Genomic DNA, 21,060 nt, shown 5'->3' with positions numbered 1-21,060 from the left:
CCTTTATACCTTTCCTTCGATTCCCCATCGGAGAATGAAAAACGGAGTATTTTAATTGTACCATTCATTCATTCATTCATCTTCTGGAGGTTGGTACTGTCTGCCTCGTTGCAATACAGGATGCTTTATAGAATGAAATACATTCATTTCTGTTGAGCACATAATTTTGGCACAATCGTTTTGAATGTTATTTACCTTGTTCTACATCTGAGATGTAGCAGTCCTCAACAGAGCCAGAAGCAGAATGTAGCTTTGCCTCCAGGAAGCCACGTGTTCCATGCATCTGGACTGCAAAGGATGCTGGGTGATTTGCTTTAAGTCCAGATTCCTAGAAACAAAAGACGGCCGTCATTGTGATACTACACACTGTTGTCATCCTCATGTATTGTAACAGTGTCCGAATGTTTTTTTTAACCTAATCGATCATCATAGCAGGCCATGAAAGAAAACGTACTAATATGAGATAACCAGAGTTGATTATATTATCAACACTAACCCGCTAAGGACAACTTGTTAGTTCAATTAAAGCACAATTTGTGATAACGATAATAATTATTACCTCCACCACTGAAGGTGGATGGAGGCTGTTTTCATCCCTGTTTGTCTGTCTGTGAGCAGGATATCTCAAAAATGTATGGACGGATTTTGACGAAACTTGGTGGACATGTTGGGTTGGGACACAAGGACGAATCAATTAAATTTTGGTGAAGATCTCTATACGATCTCTATACGAGACATCAAGAATAATCTTGATGAAATGGACAATTTGCTGTATCAAAGGAAACCTTTGGGGTGGAGGGGTGGGGTGGGGAAGGGGGGGGGGGGGGATTTTGCAGGTATCGTGCTATGCATGACGTCTTCTTGTTTGTTTGTTTGTCATGCTACTTCTTCTACAGTTCTGACCCGATTACATCCAGACTTGTTACATAGGATCAGCATGACCCCAATTAGTGTATAGGGGTGTTTTAAACTTTGCTGGTGGTCTTGGGAGGGGGAGTGAGGTAGGTTGCTGTAAATTCTCTATGTAATTGTGTATTGTGTAGCGCCACCTCCAGGTAGGAGAGGGTATTACAATTCCACACCCTTTGCAGTACAGTATTGCTGTCCCCACAATTTCCAGTGCAGTGAGGTGTTTTGAATTATAAGCAGTAGGCATGTTTTTCCTTCACGCACGTAACCAGGGTTGTTTTTTTGGGGTGTGTGGGGGGGGGGGGGGGGGGTGATTGAGGGAGCTGTCAGTTGCCTATACACCACCCAAATAAAGGTATGTGTCAGAAGAACGTGTTGCATGCATAGAACAAGATCGCCTATAGGGCAAGTTGTGGACAGGTTATGACAAAACTCAGTGAATGAGTTGGGCAAGACGACAGGAACAAGCCGATTCGATTTGCGTTCAGGTCTGAATCCAAATCCAGCCTAACAGTAGGATACAAAAAGTAAACTGTTCAGCCTGGTGGAGGTATGCGCTCTACCGAGTGACATTCTAGTTATTAGTTATAATTATTATTATTACTATCATTATGTAATTCCAATTCTCTCTCGAGTTGAGGCCAAACATGCGTCGTGTTATTGCTTATGTGATCTGAAAAGGCACATTTTGATGATGTAGACAACACAATAATACAGAAGAAACTCTGTCATTTCAGTGACCCAAATTTGAATATCAAAGATGATGTGCAGAGAGATCCAAACCGATAATGAAACAAACCAGGACAGCATTCAGGCATTTATCTGGAGATGTACAGTACTCGTGTGATGGTAGAAGACTGGGATAATTGAACTGGGATTATTGATTATTGATTATTTAAACCAAAGCTTTCAGAATCACTGGCATCTCCCGCGATGAAGCTAACTCCGAGGGCCTCTCACTCACTCACCACAGGCAGGTTGGTGGTCTTTCTGTCTTCTACCGACTCCTCTCCGGCCTTGCTCCCCCAGCTCTCTCTGTGCTCTGTCCCATTAATATTCCTACAGGTCGCACAATATCTGCCAGCAACCCTCTTATGGTTAAACTGCCAAAATCTAGGCTCTCTGCTCACCTTCACTCTTTCATTCCTCTTTTCTCCCGCCTCTGGAACAAACTCCCTCACTCCCTTCAATCCCACTCCTCCCTCCAGGTCTTTAAAACAGCTGTTCACCACCATCTCTTATCTTCCCCCATCCAAAACCTTGATCTTTTCTACCCCTGCTAATTCACCCCAGATACACTTTTTTGAAATTCCAACTTCTTTCCTGGAAGTCCTTGCAGTGCCCATATGTTTTATACCTCTCCCACCTCCCCCCAAGCCCTCTCCCTCCCACAGTTCTCTCGATGTCCCTGCTCTCAAATGTTGTGTTTTTGCTTCCCCTTCTCTCCCCATCTTGTCTACCGCTCCCCTTATTTTGTGTTTTATGTGTCGGTTTGACTTTTTGTGTGATTAATGTTAGCTCTTTCACGAGCCTCGATGTTGTATACAAAAAAAAAAAAAAAAAAACTCTCGGGAACATCTGTCCACGCAATTTAAACATTATTTGAAATCGAGCAATTTTGAGCAACTTTCTAAGAGATTCTCATGAACCTTGACAGACACTCAATCTTCTTCACATTTATGGACTTTGTTTGGTGAATATCAGAGCATTTAACTAGTCGGTGAGAAAGTTACCTGAAGGCTAGTGACGGTGAGTCTGCGAGCATCGTCCGAGCGCACACATACGGTCACCAAGAAAGGACTGTCCGGGATGTGCTCCTCATTGAAACGAATCGATACCTCATAATCACCTGTAGGGGTGGGGGTGGGGGGGCAGCGGGAGTTGAGCAAGCAAAGAGAAAAGAACCCATGTGGAGCATGTGCAGACATCAAGGACAAAAGCAGTTTTGGACTTTGTGACAAAAATATTTCCTGAATGTGGGAGGTGTCACTCGCTGCGCAGTACAATGGCAGTAAACTTGTTTACCTTATGTCTGGATCCTAAGCACCTACCTGGTTCTTGTACGACATATGACACGCCACAAGAGCCATCTTTGCGATCTTCAAAGGAAATTTCAGCTTTGCTTGGGCCTTCAATGGCAATGGAAAGGCCTCCTGCACCCGCTTCACGTGTCCATATGCTGAACTCGGCTTTAGGGTTAGTGGAGAAGTGGTATGGGTGACATGGTCAAGAATGAGTGTGTAACAAGAGAAAACATTTTTTTAAATGATACCACAGCCCCACACCTTCACCCTCAGTCATGCTACATCAATGAGTATACCTCGACAAATACAAAGGGCAGTTGAAGTATCTAGACAAAGATAAAGCAACATGGAAACCTTTCCTCAAGGCCAGACTCAATAATGTCTCACCAGGCACTCCAGATTCTCCTCGCTCAAGTCCAGGACCTCCAGCTCGAACTTTGTGTGGACCTCCTTCTCCAAGTGGCCCCACAGTGAACTGGAAGGGACTTCCGGGTACGTGCTGTCCACGGTACTTGACGCTGACCGAGTGTGGGCCCGTCTCATGAGGCACAAAGCGAATACTGTAGGAGCCATTCTCCCCTTCGACTATCTCGGCTTCCTGGGTCTTACGGAGCGGACTGGTCACTTGTGCCGACATCTCTGTCCGTGTTGAATCTGCGGAGAAGCAGAAGTACAGTCAGGGATTGAATAGATGAAGACTGCGGTTACTATATATATATATTATTACCTCCGCCACTGAAGGTGGACGGAAGTTATGTTTTCAACCCTATCTGTCTGGTTATAGACTGATTCTGACAAAACGTGGTGGACAGTTTGGGTGTGTGACAAGGAAGACTTGTTTAGATTATGGTGAAGACTGAAGATCCACATCCGGATCCAGATCAGAGAATTTAAAAATTTTAAAAAGTGATTCTTCACCTTTGAGTGATAGGAACAAAAACAATATATAGCATGATATTTCAAAAAGTTATGGGCGGATTATAACAAAACTTGGTGGATGAGTTGGGTAAGTGACAAAAACAAGCTGATTAGATTTTGGTTCAGATCCAGATGCAGAACCGGCCGATCAGTGGAATACAAATCGTAAACTGTTTAGCCTGGCAGAAGTATGCGCTCCAATGAGTGCAGTTCCAGTTTTACACCGTCTAGGACTCATGGAGTAGGATGAGGTCACTTGGAGACATCAGTATGCTTTACCATAAATTCCAAGGATATTAGGACTCAATGGACATGGGCATTAGGAGACAATAAACAAATTCATTATTTCCTTGCCAGAGTGATGGTCAAGTCTTATGTACAAAAATGTTTTCCTGCTACAAGGAAAACTGACAACTGGTGCAATTTTCCGAGCAAAACAATACATACTCAACTTTCTACAAACAATTCGAAGTTGACTCCAAGTATTTTATCAATACAATCCAGAAGGTTAAGAGTCAACTGTTTTGGAATAAAAGTACAGCCCATGCAGCTACTAACCCAGTTTTTTTTTCTTTTCTTTTTTCTGGATACAAGATCGAGTCTCGTGTAAGAACTAACATTAATCAACAAAAAAAACAAATGGACACATAAAACACGATAACGGGAGTGGGAGACAAGATGGGGAGAGAGAGTGGAGCACACAAGTACAACATTTGAGAGCAGGGACATCGGGAGATCTGTGGGAGGGAGAGGGCTTGGGGGGAGGAGGCACTAGAAGGGAGGGGGGGGGGTTGGGAGAGGTATAAAACACATGGACACTGCAAGGACTTCCAGGAAAGAGGTTGGTATTTCAAAAATCAGATCTGTGGTGAATTAACGGGGGTAGAAAAGATTAAGGTTTTGGATGGGGGAAGATAAGAGATGGTGGTGAACAGCTGTTTTAAAGACCTGGAGGGAGGAGTGGGATTGAATAGATTGAGGGAGTTTGTTCCAGAGGCGGGAGAAAAGAGGAATGAAAGAGTGAAGGTGAGCAGAGAGTCTTGATTTTGGCAGTTTAACCATAAGAGGGTTGCAGGCAGATATTGTGCGACCTGTAGGAATATTTGGGGGACAGAGCCCAGACAGAGCTGGGGGAGCAAGGCCGGAGAGGAGTCAGTAGAAGACAGAAAGACCAGAAAGACCAGTTAGCATTGATCCAGCACTACGTAACCACGCAGTACTCAAATGATGTGGGGGATAGGGATAGATAATAAAATCAACCATTTTCTCACCCTCAGGGCGGAAAGGTGAGCGTGCGTCACGAGAACCTCCGACAGCAAAATCTTTGAAGATGGCAGATGCGAAGGGTGGATCACGCCCACCGCCTCCGACCTGGGTTGATTCTTCAACACGCACTTCACGCTTCGTCTCTCCGCCATGCGTCTTGCTGATCTCGGTGCGCTCGGTGCGGGTGTAGGTGTGACTGCTGCGTGTGAAGGTCCGCGTGAGTCGATCCTGGGCCGTAACCATCTGGAACCAGTTTCCTGGTCGGAAGAAAAGTGCCAAAATTTTGAGTCGGTTGAGGATGGAGGCCAAAGATAAAAGGAGAAAGTGAAGAGTAAGATTTGCAGCTTTTATTAACAAAATAACGTAGAAATAAAACAATATATGGTACAAAGTTTGTGTAGAAAGGGGTTAATGGATTCACCTGGGATTTTGAGATTCAGATCACAAGTGCTACCTACAGTAGCAATGGAGGGCGCTTGGCGAGAGCGCGTGATGCTTTCCTTCATGCGCCCTTCACCAGTCACCTTCACCGAGAATGGACTTCCTGGGGAATGTACAAAGAGTCGTGTAACACTGGCTCTCATATTTATTAACTATTTATTATTGGATAATGGTTGCAGCATTCCATTAAGCAGAAAGTTGCCACATATCAAACAAACAATGCCGGAAAAAAAAAACACATAAGCACAACAGCATACCATAGAAAAGTGTGACACACGTTTTTCACCTTTCCCGGAGAAGGTAACTTAACACACTGCAGTAATGGGATCATGCCGTACCTGGGATGTGTTTTTCTGAAAACTTGATATTGACGATGTAATTTCCTGGCTCTGTCGGGCAGTAGGTAACGCGGCATGTCCCATCCTTCTGGTCCTCGCAGTTAATATCCACCTTGCTTGGGCCTTCGATAGAGAGTCCAAGTCCTCCGTAACCTGAATAATGTACCAAACAAAGGATTATGAAAATATACATCTCGTTTATCTCTCTGGGGCCATGTGTGTTTACAAATGGATGATAATTTAGGGAGATTCAATAAGAGGTAGACAAACTTCAGTACAATGAGTGAGACAGGTACATAATGGGTAAAGTAGGAGTAAAACTGATCGAAGCATAGAAGCGTAAAACTGATCTGATGGACCAATCCAAATAAAATTTGTCCAGGATCAGAGAAATAATCTGGCAATATTAAACTAGAGCCGGATTCTGGCCCATATTTTTATCTGAAATTATAACATCATCACCTGCTGTCCGAGTGTCCACAATGAACTCGGTCACTTCAGATGTGTGGGCCTCCCGTAGGCCATGGCCCGTTGCCTGTACATGGGTGGCATCTGCGATCTCTCCAGGGCCGACGGTGATGCGAAAGGGACTGTCGACGACGTGGCGCTCTCCCTTTCTCACACTCACCACGTGCTCACCCGCTTCGCGAGGAGTGAACGATATTCCTGTTGGAGAAGTGTTCACATGTGGCATCACATAATATGTTTGTTGATTGTTGAAAACATCAGCCATTTCATATGGATCCTGTGGCTGTTGGATGCATCATTGCTGGGAGCACGGCTGTACCGCTGATGCGGTGCTCCTGTTTCCAGGAAGCTGGCACTCATTTTCCCGACCAAGGAAGGATGACAGACTGAGTCAACTCACCTGGTGTTATTTAGTGGCACGACAAGGGCTCAAACTCAAGACCCAAAGATCATAATCCAGCCATCTTAACCATTTAGCCCACACCAGGCAAAGGTCTAGTGAAGTGGGCATAGGGCCTGGCGGTTTTACCTTGTAAAGAGACAACTCAGATGCCAACATTATTTATGGATGGATAGAGAAGCAACGAATACTAAATGTAGCAAAGAGCAAAATTATAGCAGAGAATCGATGAAAACATCAAAAGAAGCCAGAAACAAAGCATTGCACAGAATTGGGTTTGAAGGATGAAGAACATGATTGTAGTTTCCAATTTCTTAACATCAACTGGAATAAAGGGTTTTTTCCCCGACCAAAACAAAAAATGAAATGTTTTATCCAAAAATGTTAATTTCAAAAATGAAATAAACTAAAATAAATGTTTTATTAAACATTTTATTAAACTTTAATAATGTTAAAATTGTTTAAAATTTAAAATTTTGTTTAATAATGTAAATTTCAATGTTTTAATTTTCAAGTTTGAAATTTCCATTTTCAATTTAATTTTCAATTTAATTTTCAAATTTGTAATGTAATGTAAATTTCAATTTAAAAAGAAAATTGATTAACAATGTTTTAATAATGTAAAAATTTTATTAAATCGATGTTTTATTAAACGAAAATAAATATATGTTTTATTCAAAAATGAAATAAACTAAAATAAATGTTTCATTAAACATTTTATTAAACTTTAATAATGTTAAAATTGTTTAAAATTAAAATTTTTGTTTAATAATGTAAATTTCAATGTTTTTTATTAAACGAAAATAAATAAATGTTTTATTCAAAAATGTTCATTTCAAAAATGAAATAAACTAAAATAAATGTTTTATCCAACATTTTATGAAACTTTAATAATGTTAAAATTGTTTAAAATTTAAAATTTTGTTTAATAATGTAAATTTCAATGTTTTAATTTTCTATTTTGAAATTTCAATTTTCAATTTAATTTTCAATTAAATTTTCAAATTTGTAATGTAATGTAAATTTCAATTTAAAAAGAAAATTGTTTAACAATGTTTTAATAATTTAAAATTTTTATTAAGTCAATGTTTTATTAAACGAAAATATATAAATGTTTTATTCAAAAATGTTTTATCCAAAAATAAAATGGCTGCTTGACTTCCCATGTATGTCCTTGTGTCGTAAAATAATGAACCCAAAGAGTACGAGCATCAGGTGTACATGGATTAGAGTTAAAAACCGACCTATGTGTCCATTCGGGAGGCGTTTGAGCAGGCATGGTTCCTCCTTGCCCGACGGTGCCTGAATGCTGGCGGAAAGCGTGCTCAGGTCTGTCTCGACGATCTTCAGGGAGACATCTGTGGCTGTGCCCACGGCCAGCTGGGACGTGCGTAACACGCTGCTGCCCGCTGTGGACGAGTTTGAGACATAAGGTCCATACAGGTTACGCATCAACTTGTTTCCGCTCAATCACAACAACCTATCTAAACTTTGCCAACAGTTTGAAGATCCTCCAGCATGTACAGGTGTGAATTGGCAAACTGTACCAACAATGTTGGCTGTGAAAGGGCTTCCGGGGATGTGTTTGTCGTCGAATTTGACGATGATGCTGTAAGCTCCTGGAGCGGTTGGTAGATAAGACACGGTGCACGTTCCGTCTTTGTTGTCCTTGCACGAGATCTCGGCTTTTGATGGACCTTCAACCGCCAAAGACAATCCCCCTGCAGCACCACCATGGGCATCAGATGCATCAAAAGTGACTTTCCTTCAATCTACATTGGCAAGTCTCATCAGTGAAACTTCCATATTGTTCCCAAACTAACAGCAATCATGAAGCATGGAGCTAATCGTACAATATATATATATATATATATATATATATATATATATATATATATATATATATATATATATATATATATATATATATATATATACTGTATATATATGTATACAAGATCGAGGCTCGTGTAAGAGCTAACATCAATCACAAAAAAAAAAAACGGACACACAAAACATACAATAAAGGGAGTGGGAGACAAGATGGGGAGAGAGAGGAAAGCACACAAGTACAACATTTGAGAGCAGGGACATCGGGAGATCTGTGGGAGGGGGGGGGGGGCTTGGGGGGAGGACGGATGGGAAGCCGGGATTTTAGAGATATTCCAAACTCTAAAAGTTCACAGTACCACGTGTGATGAGCTTTCCGATGATTTAGGGTTACATTATTGAATGGGTGAAGTTTTTATGCAGAGTGTGCAATATCCATCCGTACCTTCACCTGCGTCCTTTGTCACAATGTTAAACGTTGCAGGTTTGTTGACGATGCCGTGAGACAGGCCTGCACCATATGCTGATACCTGCCGGCTGCTAACAGCATTGGCGTAGAATTGCAGCGGGCTCCCTGTAAGCAAAAGGATTTTGTCACAATGACAATATCAACAACAGCAGTGGCAACAAGAAAAGATTGATAAGAGGTGTGTAAAGCTCGTTTATGACTGTGGAGCAGCAAAGAGATGGTCAATCAGCAGCAAGAGTCAATAGATGTGTGGGATGTTCAAATAGCTCAGAGTTTGACTCATTACCACCAAACCTGATCCATAATTCAATCAGATTCAACTGCAAACTTCCATTTTGTAAAGATGCTCTTTTCCACTTTTCTTTTTATTCTCGCTCCAAAGGGGATGTGAGACTATTGCAATGTCCCTGTCTGTCTGTGAGTTTGTCCGTGTGTGTGTGTGTGTGTACAAGTGTGTCTGTGTGTGTCTATGTGTGTCTGCATCTATATATTCTCGCTATAAAAATGGCTTTCTCTGCAACTGCTTGGCCGATCGATGCAAAACTTTAAACATAGGAGGGACTCCCCATGGATAATATTATATTGTTAACTGTGATGTCATAGGTCACATAGTATTGCAGCCATATTGGATTGAAGGGAAAAAGTTGACATCATTTTCTCCGAAACCGTTTAACAAAAAAAATGGAAACTTGGCATATGTCATCAACTCGCTATTAGGTACTGTATATAGGGTGATAATGCTGATGCCATTGGTGAAGTTGTATTCAAGCCATAATTGGTTGAATTGAAATCCTTATGCAAAAATTGTTGGTTCTTCACATGTTACATGCAAATGGCTGTCTTTGGCTACGAAGGGCAACCGCAATGGTGTGCACCAGTCTTTCTATTGTGCTCCATTTTTTTTTTTTTTTTTACATTTCATCAAAATGACACAAGTATCTCCTTTTCACCAGGTTTTCACATTTCCTACTCTGTCAAGGCCATAGAAAGTCCTGAAGACTAATTTCCTCATTATTTAGTGCACACAGGTTTTGGGAGCTGAGTGGCGTGCTGACGAGGAGGGGAGTGTCGTTGAAGCGAAAGGGAAAGGTGTATGCTGCATGTGTGAGCACGTAGAGCAGCAACGAAGGCTGGAAAGGGTGGAAATGCGAATGGTTCGGTGGATGTGCGGATTATCGTTGAGAGAGAGGAAGACAAATGATGAATTGCGAAAGACGATGGGAATAGAGCCTGTGATGGATGCTGTGAAGAGGAACAGGTTGAGATGGTTTGGTCATGTGTTGAGGAAGGATGAAAATGACTGGTTGAGAAGAGTAATGGAAAAGAATGTAGAAGGAAGTAGAGGACGGGGAAGACCAAGAAAGACTTGGCTAAAGATGGTGGAAGAAGAAATGCGAGCAAGGGCGTTAGCAAGGGGAGATGCAGAAAATAGGGCAAAATGGAGAAGATTGTCATGTGGACCACAAGGGTAACACCTGCTCCAACAGGGAAAATGGCCTTAAAATGCCTGTTGTTGTTGTTGTTGTTGTTGTTGTATTTAGTGCACACAGGCAGAATCCACCAAGTTACCACTGTATAATCCAGAAGCTGCTACGTTGGCGCAGGATTACACTGCCTGCTGCCATATCATTCCAAAGTGTTACTCTGGGTTCAACAAAACTCCAGAAGTCACACATTTTGAAGGAACTAAAATTCCAAAGGACACTTTACCTCTCCGCGTCTGCTCTTAGGCTGGTTGCAGTACATACCTGAGAGGTGAGAGCCATTGTACTTGATGTCGATCTTGTGGAGGCCCTTCTCAACGGGTGTATATCTCACCGTCACCGTGCCATCTTTGTTATCCTTGATTTCTGGCTTGGCAGTCTTGCCAGATGGCATGAATACTTGTCCTGTATACAAAAGGAGATCCTCACATCTGTTTCAAAGGATAAACAATATACAGACTTGGCATTTAATATGGAATTTTTTTTTTTCTTGACTTGGGTTTACTTTCTTAACTCAGTATATCAATCTGGTGAGTTTCTTTTACACTTTGGTGATTTATTTGTTAAAAGAACCATGTCACTGATTGTCTGTCACAGCAAGAAGTCAACAACAGGATTATATCACAGGTGGCGTGGCAAAATGTACGGACAGGTGCATTTGATGATTGGCTTCACAGTCGGGTATACAAGGGTTTTTTTTTTTGTTTTTTTGTTTTTTTTTTGTATACAAGATCGAGGCTCGTGAAAGAGCGAACATTAATCACACAGAAAGACAAACAGACACACAAAACAAATAACATCGGGAGCGGTAGACAAGATGGGGAGAGAGGGGGAAGGACACAAACACAACATTTGAGAGCAGGGACCGAGAGACATGGAGACATCGAGAGAACTGTGGGAGGGAGAGGGCTTTGGGGGGGAGGCATGGGAAGGGGGGGGGTGGGAGAGGTATAAAACACATGGACACTGCCAAGACTTCCAGGAAAGAAGTTGGAATTTCAAACAAGGTGGATCTGGGGTGAATTAGTGGGGGTAGAAAAGATCAAGGTTTTGGATGGGGGAAGATAAGAGATGGTGGTGAACAGCTGTTTTGAAGACCTGGAGGGAGGAGTGTGATTGAAGTGAGTGTGGGAGTTTGTTCCAGAGGCGGGAGAAAAGAGGAATGAAAGAGTGAAGGTGAGCAGAGAGCCGAGATTTCGGCAGTTTAACCATCAGAGGGTGGCTGGCAGATCTTGTGCGACCTGTAGGAATATTTGGGGGACAGAGCACAGAGAGAGCTGGGGGAGCAAGGCCGGAGAGGAGTCGGTAGAAGACAGAAAGACCACCTACCTGCCTGCGGTGAGTAAGTGAAAGGCCCTCAGAGATAGCTTCATCGCGGGAGATTCCAATGATTCTGAAAGCTTTGGATTCAACAGCGTGAAGCCGAGCCAGGTGTGAGGCAGGAGCACCAGCCCATAGGGGAGAACAGTATTCCATTGAGCTGCGGATGAAAGCCTTGTATGTGGTGAGGAGCTCAGGTGTGCCTAGGAAGGACTTCGCACGACGGAGGATGCCTAGTCGGCGACTGGCTTTGGAGGCCAGCTTGGAAATGTGGTTTTCCCAAGAAAGATCATGGCAGATGGTGAGACCCAAAAGCTTGAGCGACAGAACTTCTTGGAGAGGATTGTTGAGAAAGTAGATGGGAGGGTTGTCCAGTCGATCTTTTCGGAGATACATAGTAAGAGTGTGAGATTTGTCAGGATTGAAAGACATGTTCCACATGTTTGACCAGTCTGTGATTTTGTCCAGGTCTTCAGAGAGTGAGGAGGCTGCAGACTGCCGATCTTAGGGAAGAGGAATGGAGCGGCAGAGAGTGGAGTCATCAGCAAAGAGATACAGAGGATTTTCCAGAGAGTCGGAGAGATCATTGATAAAGACCAGAAAAAGCACAGGGCCCAGCACACTGCCTTGGGGAACTCCAGCCTGAACGGGAAGGGGAGATGAGAGAAATCCATTCAGGGCCACACGTTGACTACGACCAGAGAGGAAGTCCGCAAGCCATGCATGGAGATTTCCATGGATACCATAGGAGGAGAGTTTGGTGAACAGAGCTGGGTGCCAGACCGTATCGAAGGCACGTGATATGTCAAGGGAGACAGCTCTGATTTCCTGTTTGGCATTGAGGACCTCCATCCATTGTTGAGACAGCAGAAGCAGCATGTCCAGAGTAGAGTGACCTGGTCTGAAACCAAATTGATGATCAGAGATCAAGCCATTGGAGAAGAGGAAAGATTTCATATCCGAAGCAATGATGGATTCCATGACTTTGCTGATAATTGGGAGCAGGCTGATTGGTCTGTAGTTGCAAGGATCTGTTTTTGCACCTTTTTTGTGTAAAGCGGTAATGTTTGCTGATTTCCAGGATGCTGGCAGATGACCTTGAGCAAAAGATAGGGTGAAAAGAACAGAGAGAGGGTGAGATAGAGCGGCAGAGCAGGATTTTAGGACCCGTGGGCTGATGCCATCTGGTCCAGTTGCAGAATCAGAGTCGAGGTTTGACAAAAACTCCTCCACCTTGTCAGGAGAGAAGATCACAGAGTCCAGGAGCAGTTTGGTTCGACTGGGAAAGGTGGGAACAGAGAGAGATGGGTTTGGGACTAAGGATTTTGAGGCAAACACAGAGTTGAGGCATTCGGCTTTGTCACGTGCGATGTCAACTGTGTGGCCATTTGAGGTAAGGGAGGGGATGGAGGGGGAACAAACACCAGAAACGGACTTGACCAGACGCCACCAGGATTTGGAGGAAGGAGACAGGTTTGAGAGTTCATTCTTGAGTGAGGAGAGATAGTGCTTCCTGGCACTCCTGAGGGTAGACACACACTTGTTCCGAGCTTGGTGGAAGGAACTGAGATTGCCTTCAGTTGGATTAGCCTTCCAAGAGGCAAAGGCAAGTTGTTTCAGGGCAACTGCCTCACCACAAGATTCAGTGTACCATGGACGGGAGGAAGGGTAAGACAACTGAAGGCGAGATGGGATAAATCTGTGCATGAGAGAGATCAGTTTGCTTTGGAAGTATTCCCAGGAAGAATTGATGTCAGAGGCAGTGGAGATGGGAGACCAATCCAGACGATTGATGGCTGCTTGAAGACCGTCCCAGTCGGCCTGAGTGAAATGCCAGACTCGTCGACGCTGAGGAGGCTCTCTGAGAATGGCCAGAGAGATGTCCACTTTGACAAGCACATGATCAGAAGAACCGATTGGAGCAGAAGAAGAGCAGCAGACATTAGCAGGGAAGTTAGTCATAATCAAGTCTAGAAGAGAAGATACTCCATTGGCTGAGATCCGGGTCGGGAAATTGACAGATTGTGTCAATCCCAGTGAGTCACAGAAGTCCTTTGCTGAGGTGCCATGACTGGTGAGAGAGGAACCCACACCCAACCAGGTGGCATGATGACAATTGAAGTCACCACATATGAGGAAGAGAGAGTTGGGATGAGTGGATAGAAGTTGGTCCATGTTGTCAGACAGTGAAATGTAGATGGAGTCATCACTGTTTGGGGGACGGTACAGAACACATATGAACAAAAGGTGGGAGCGGAGAGGAAGCCGTAGCCAGAGGTACTCCTGGGGGTGAGGAGGAGAGAGGGCAGTGCAAGGAGAGTGAGGAAGAGAGTTTTTGATAAAGATAGCCACCCCACCACCAGGCCGAGGCTCAGGTCTATCATACCGGAGGAGGGAGTAACCAGGAAGAGATATTAAGGAATCAGAGACATCTTGAAGGAGGAAAGTCTCTGTTAAGCAGATCAAGTCTGGATTGTCAGAAGCAACCTGTATGGAGAGATCAGTCAGGTTTGAGCGAAGGCCCCGGATGTTTGAGGTCCATACCGTTAATGAAGAGAGAGGGGGAGCATCGGGTACAGGACAGGGGAGGGGAGGAGTAGGGTAAGATGAAGGATGAGAGGGGGAGGTAGGGAGAGCAGTTGTTTGTGTGTCAGCGATTGCAGAAGAGTTCCAAGAAAGGGAAGGATGAGGAGGATGAAAGGTTTGAAGGTGAAGGGATGAGGCACAGTGAGGGGTTGTTTGAGGGGGGGCAGAGGAAAGAAGAAGGTTGGGGAGGGTGGAGGTATGAGATAGAAGGGAGACGAAGTGGGGAGGAGGCAGCTTTGAGGAGGAGGGGGGAGGAGGGAGAATTGGAGAGGAATGGTATGGGGGGAGATTTGAATGGGAGGGGTTGGGGGGGAGTTTTGAAGGGGAGGAGTGAGGGGGGAGTTTAGGAGGGGAAGGGCAAGGGGGGAGTTCAGGAGAGGAAGGGCAAGGGGGGAGTTCAGGAGTGGAGGGGCAGGGGGGGAGTTTAAGAGTGGCGGGGCAAGGGGGGAGTTTAGGAGTGTAGGTGCAAGGGGAGGGATTTGGATGGGAGGGGCAAGAGGGGAGTTTAGAAAGTGGATGATTAATGAAAGACGAACATTGAAAACAAATTGGGTTTGTTGTGATTTTCAAGTTAGCAATCCGGTTCAGAATGATGGAGGAGGGATGGAATGAATGTGAATTTAGACCAAGTAGTGAGGGAGACGTATAAGATATTGAATTTCTTTTTTTTGAGGTGGAATGAGTTGGAGAGGAAATTGAGAAAAGCCTTTTAAATAGGAAGAAAAACAGCGTGTTGTAAAATACCACTGAGTAAAACACTGAAGGGGAAAGGTTATACATATTTAAATAATATTTAAACAGAACCGTGAACAATCTTATGTGCACAAAAATACCAACGGGGGAAGAGCCGAGAGGGACCACCATGAGTTACGTGAAGGGCAAACGGTGGATGGCCAATTGGGTTGTTGTGTTCTGTATTAGTAGTCCAGTCAATCTAAATACAATTTGACAAAACCCACCACAAATTGCAACAGAAATGAAACCTCTTCTATTTGTCTAAGTAAGGTCTACTTGATAACGTATCAAAAGTATAATGACATATTTGTGGTGGAAAATGGTGAATTTTGATAATTAAAATTATCTGTTTTTAACCCATTTTCATTATAAAACGCCGAAATAGCAGAATTTTCAGATAGGCATAACTTTGTCAATTTCCAAGATAAAACAATAAAAACAACACCATAACGCATAATTTAATGGTCTATTAGGACATTTATCAGATCTGAATGAACAGGCGATTGGTCTCTCCACCTAGGGACATTGCAAGCCATGTTACCATACCTTGCAGCATCTGGTCATAACCTCTACACAAAGTCCTTACACTTGTACCTGCAGAAGATGACGCAGTTGGCAACCACACATCCCGATGTTCACAGGCAGTTCACCCAGGGACTACACGTTGTCAGGAGGAGTGATCGTTTTTGGGGAGGGTTGTCCCCGGACCTTGTTATTGAGCAGGTACTAATGAGAAGCCTTAAGACGTGTGGTGGTCTTACGAGAGGGAGGGGCATGACAGAAATCCAACGACTTGTTTGGTGTGTCAAGACCTGCTTGCGCAGAAGTGAACATTGCCATGCAGCAGCTGACGTCAGTCACATATGAGACAAGTGAACAACACAAGGACCAATCAAGATCTAGGCAAACAAGGGACACTGCGGATTCAGAAAAGCTCATGTCATTCATTGAATGGAGGTCCCCATTTGAGGCAAAGCTCTCACTTCGGTACGTAGTTAGTGGCATCACAGCTGGACCAAAGGTTAATGTTGATTGTGCAAAACAGATCGGAGAGGCCATTCTAAATGAAATGGATGGAAAAACTGTGCTTCAGTATTCTTTCAAGAGAAAGAACCAAGCTGTAACGTTTGATTCTAAGGCAGCAGTCAAGATAGGTAATGACGTGGTCCAAATAGACCCTCTACTCCTATTCCAAAGGCTAATCATCACCGGATCTCAAGCTAATGATCTTGCGAATGCCCTGACCTATGAACTCTGTAACTACCCCCCTGCATTGTTTGAAGGGAAGGACAGACTCTTAGAAGCCGTGAAAGCGCAACTTGCTAAAGCCATCTGGACTGTTGTACCATCACAACCACCACCAAGTCAGAATTTCAAGTATGTTCTTGATGGAGGGGCTCTCCTGCATCGTATTGCTTGGCAAGTGGGTGACACATATGGCAAGATATTGGAGGATTATAGCAAATATGTGACAAAACACTATGGTCAGGCAGTGGTCATATTTGACGGGTATAAGGCAGGGCCTTCAACAAAGGACAGCACACATCAGCGCCGAGGGGGGTTTGAAGGGCAGAAAGTGATGTTCAATCCATCCATGAAGTTGCAGTTAAAAAAGAATGAGTTCCTCTCAAATCAAGAAAACAAGGTATGGTTCCTTGACCTTTTGGGGGAAAGTCTAGTCAGGTGTGGCTGTGAAATAGCATTTGCTGCAGGGGACGCTGACTTACTTATTGTCCAAACAGCAGTGGACATCTCAGAAACATGCGAAGCAGTACTAGTGGGTGATGACACTGCCCTGCTTGTTCTGCTAATTCATCTTGCTGGCAGAAACAAGCACAATATCTACTTTCGACCCGAACCAAAGAATGGAGCAGGTGTCAAATGTATGGGGGTCAATGTCATCAGGGACACACTAGGGCAGAACATCTGTGAGAATATTCTTTTTGTGCATGCTTTCCTGGGGTGTGACACGACATCGAGGATATTCGGGGTTGGAAAATCAGTTGCTTTGAAACTGGTCAATGACAACACAGAATTCTGTGAACAGGCTGAACTATTCGGAAATAGACAGTCATCAAAGGATCAGGTCATCAAAGCTGGAGAGAAGGCCATGGTCACTTTATACAAAGGGAAGGAGAATGACCACCTTAATGCCATGAGATATCTACGGTTTCAGGAGCTGGTCACTACACGCAAAAAAGCCATCCACCCCAACATGTTGCCGCCAACAGCTGCGGCAACAAAGTATCACAGCCTCCGAGTGTTCCATCAGATCCAACAATGGAAGGGTAACACATTGGATGCTGAAAGTGGGGATGGAAGGTTTTGGATGGGCGCTTGACACCCGTGACCTCAGACTTGGATCCTGCCCCTCAGTCATTGCTGAGATTGGTCAGTTGCACCTGCACGTCAGGCTGTGGTACACTACGCTGTGGGTGCCGCCGACAGGGACTGGAATGTTCATCGGCTTGTTCGGGATGCAGAGGCATTTGCCAAAACATGTCAAATGATAACGTAGATGATAATGAGGACAGTGACAGTTAAATGTAACTTGCCAAACATGTTGACCACACATGATGTTCCTCATATAATGTTCGACTATATGCTATGTTGACTCAGCGGTTGTTTGCATGTATTCCGTATATAAGAATGAAGCTTGAAACCATATATGGGTACTTAGGGCCACGTTACGGCCTAAATGGTGTTTTCATTTGAAAGATAGACCCTGAAAACATGGGTAAAGACACCAGATTTGTCCATTTCTGATGAATGGTTGAGGAGTTATGTAATTTTGTGAATTTTTTATATAGCGGTCAAGGCTACTGGACGGGTCATATGTTGAACCCTAAAAAAAAAAAAGTTCCACTCCAAATAGTTTCTTATACTTTTAGTATGTCATTAAGATACATTCAAGCAACAAAATACACCAGGTTTCATTTCTGTTGCAATTTGTGGTGGGTGTTTCTGCAGTTTGACTGGACTATAGTGGAAAACAACTGCTGCACGTCTCCAAAAGTTATTGCCGCTTCCTCTGGAGATGGTCCGTCAACTCGACAATGCTGTTTGTCATGGAGTGGTGGCTTTACGAAATTACGGCATGAAACAGCATGCTATTGCTCGGCAGTATGGCATCACTCAAGGTCAGCTGTCAAAGATCCTGAAACGAAATGCTCAGAGGGGTGTCCCTACTCCAAAACGGAGGCCAGGACGTCCCCACAGAACCACAAGGAGGGATGATCGCCAGCTGCACCGGTTAGTCCGCAATGGCCGTACCAAGTCAGCTAATCGGCTTAGGTCTGAGTGGCAGCAACTGACAAATGTGACTGTATCCAGAAGGCTAGTCAACCAACGACTTGTTCAAGCAGGCTATCGTGCCAGGCGTCCCCTGAGAAAGCCACGCCTGACCAGACAACACCACCAGCGCCGATTGCAGTGGGCCAGAGAGCACCGTCAATGGCAGCCAGGACACTGGAATCACGTGATCTTCAGTGACGAGTCTAGATTTCTGGTCTATCGTCAAGATGGCCGCGTCGAGTGTGCAGACAAGTGCATGAAGCCTACAACAAAGATTGTATAGTGCCAAGAGTCCAAGCTGGAGGTGGTGGGGTGACCGTTTGGGCTGCTTTTCATGCAGGGGGCAAAACTGACCTGGTTGTTCTGAATGGAAACCTGAACCAGTTCAAGTACAGGGCCATTCTGGAAGAAACATTGCTTCCATTTGCTCGTGCAGCCTTTCGAGGAAACATTGTCTTCCAAGATGACAATGCACGGCCTCATCGTGCTCGCATGATCCAACACTTTCTTGCTGACCGTGTTGTCGTGGATATGGAGTGGCCTGCCATTTCCCCGGATATGAATCCGACAGAGAACTTGTGGGCAGAATTAACGCGTCAAATCAACCACTTGGACCAGCAGCCGACCTCTGTGCGTGAATTGCAGCAGGCTATTGTCACTGCATGGCAAGCGATTCCTGTCCAAACCTTGGCAAATCTCGTGAACAGCATGCCTCAACGAGTACGTGCTCTCCTGAATGCTCGTGGGGGTTACACGAAGTACTGAACTGTAATTTTACTGTCTGTAATCCCAGTCGTAATTTACATATATATATATATATATATATATATATATACAGTATATATATATATATATATATATATATATATATATATATATATATATATACAGTATATATATATATATATATATATATATATATATATATATATATATATATATATATATATACAGTATATATATATATACAGTGCATTCAGAAAGTATTCAGGCCCCTTCACCTTTTTCACATTTTGTTATGTTGCAGCCTTATGCTGAAATCGTTTAAATTCATTTTTCCCATCACCAATCTACACTCAATACCCCATAATGACAAAGAGAAAACAGGATTTTAGAAAGTTTTGCAAATTTATTAAAAAGAAAAACTGAAATATCAGATTGACATCAGTATTCAGACCCTTTGCTATGACACTTGAAATTTAGCTCAGGTGCCTCCAATTTCTCTTGATCATCTTTGAGATGTTTCTACACCTTGATTGGAATCCACCTGTGGTAAATTCAATTGATTGGACATGACTTGGAAAGGCACACACCTGTCTATATAAGGTCTCACAGCTGACAATGCATATCAGAGCAAAAACCAAGCCATGAGGTCGAAGAAACTGCCTGCAGAGCTCAGAGAAAGGATTGTGTCGAGGCACAGATCTGGGGGAGCCTACAAACTTCCCGAAGGACAACCATCACTGCAACACTCCACCGATCTGGGCTTTATGGCAGAGTGGCCAGACGGAAGCCAACCAGTTCAATCTTTGTTTCATCAGACCACAGAATCTTGTTTCTCACAGTCTGAGAGTCCTTTAGGTGCTTTTTTACCAACTCCAAGCGAGCTTTCATGTGTCTTTCACTGAGGAGAGGCTTCCGTCTGGCCATTCTGCCATCAAGCCCAGATCGGTGGAGTGTTGCAGTGATGGTTGTCCTTCGGGAAGTTTCTCCCATCTCCACACAGGATCTCTGTAGGTCAACCAGAGTGACCATCGGGTTCTTGGTCACCTCTCTTACCAAGGCCCTTCTCCCCCATTGCTCAGTTGGGCCGGGCGGACAGCTCTAGGAAGAGTCCTGGTTGTTCCAAACTTCTTCCATTTAGGAATTATGGAGGCCACTGTGCTCTTGGGAACCTTCAATGCAGCAGAGATTTTTTTTGTAGGCTTCTCTAGATCTGTGCCTCGACACAATCCTGTCTCTGAGCTCTGCGGGCAGTTCCTTCGACCTCATGGCTTGGTTTTTGCTCCGATATGCATTGTCAGCTGTGAGACCTTATATAGACAGGTGTGTGCCTTTCCAAATCATGTCCAATCAATTGAATTTACCACAGGTGGACTCCAATCAAGGTGTATAAACATCTCAAAGATGATCAAAAGAAATGGGAGGCACCTGAGCTAAATTTCAAGTGTCATAGCAAAGGGTATGAATACTTCTGTCAATGTGAGATTTTAATTTTTTCTATTTTATAAATTTGCAAAACTTTCTAAAAGCCTGTTTTGTCTTTGTCATTATGGGGTATTGAGTGTAGATTGATGAGGGGAAAAATGAATTTAAACGATTTCAGCATAAGGCTGCAACATAACAAAATGTGAAAAAAGTGAAGGGGTCTGAATACTTTCTGAATGCACTGTATATATCCGAGAGACTGAAAATCCTTGTTATTTCTTTCCCAATGCCCCGTTGGAACAAACCCCTCTCATCTCGTCTTTGTCATTATGTGACACTTCCTGTATAGAAACAAATCACAGCTTACTGAGAATCCGATTCATAATACTGTTTCAATATTGTCTGAGGTATTATTGACAGATTGGTGCGA

General features: G+C 43.7%; 1 protein-coding gene across 4 annotated transcripts in view; it reads right to left on the bottom strand.

Annotated features, from left to right (window-relative positions):
• LOC137425577 (filamin-C) overlaps positions 1-21,060 on the bottom strand; it is a 103,200-nt gene that overhangs the window by 11,605 nt on the left and 70,535 nt on the right. For all 4 annotated transcript variants that reach the window (XM_068114145.2, XM_068114147.2, XM_078776819.1 and 1 more), the window contains 12 exons: positions 10,812-10,952; positions 9,040-9,168; positions 8,312-8,485; positions 8,009-8,173; positions 6,359-6,562; positions 5,897-6,049; positions 5,539-5,661; positions 5,123-5,374; positions 3,321-3,587; positions 2,961-3,098; positions 2,643-2,758; positions 196-328 (listed from right to left, as the gene is read on the bottom strand). In XM_068114145.2, the coding sequence (XP_067970246.2) occupies positions 196-328; positions 2,643-2,758; positions 2,961-3,098; positions 3,321-3,587; positions 5,123-5,374; positions 5,539-5,661; positions 5,897-6,049; positions 6,359-6,562; positions 8,009-8,173; positions 8,312-8,485; positions 9,040-9,168; positions 10,812-10,952 (1,995 nt within the window). The remainder of the gene's footprint in view (positions 1-195; positions 329-2,642; positions 2,759-2,960; positions 3,099-3,320; positions 3,588-5,122; positions 5,375-5,538; positions 5,662-5,896; positions 6,050-6,358; positions 6,563-8,008; positions 8,174-8,311; positions 8,486-9,039; positions 9,169-10,811; positions 10,953-21,060) is intronic.

This window comes from Myxine glutinosa, chromosome 4 (assembly GCF_964187855.1).
Source record: "Myxine glutinosa chromosome 4, kmMyxGlut1.1, whole genome shotgun sequence".
NCBI classification, from domain to species: domain Eukaryota; kingdom Metazoa; phylum Chordata; class Myxini; order Myxiniformes; family Myxinidae; genus Myxine; species Myxine glutinosa.
Note: the sequence above shows the minus strand (reverse complement) of the source record. Positions and strands in the feature narration are given on the sequence as shown.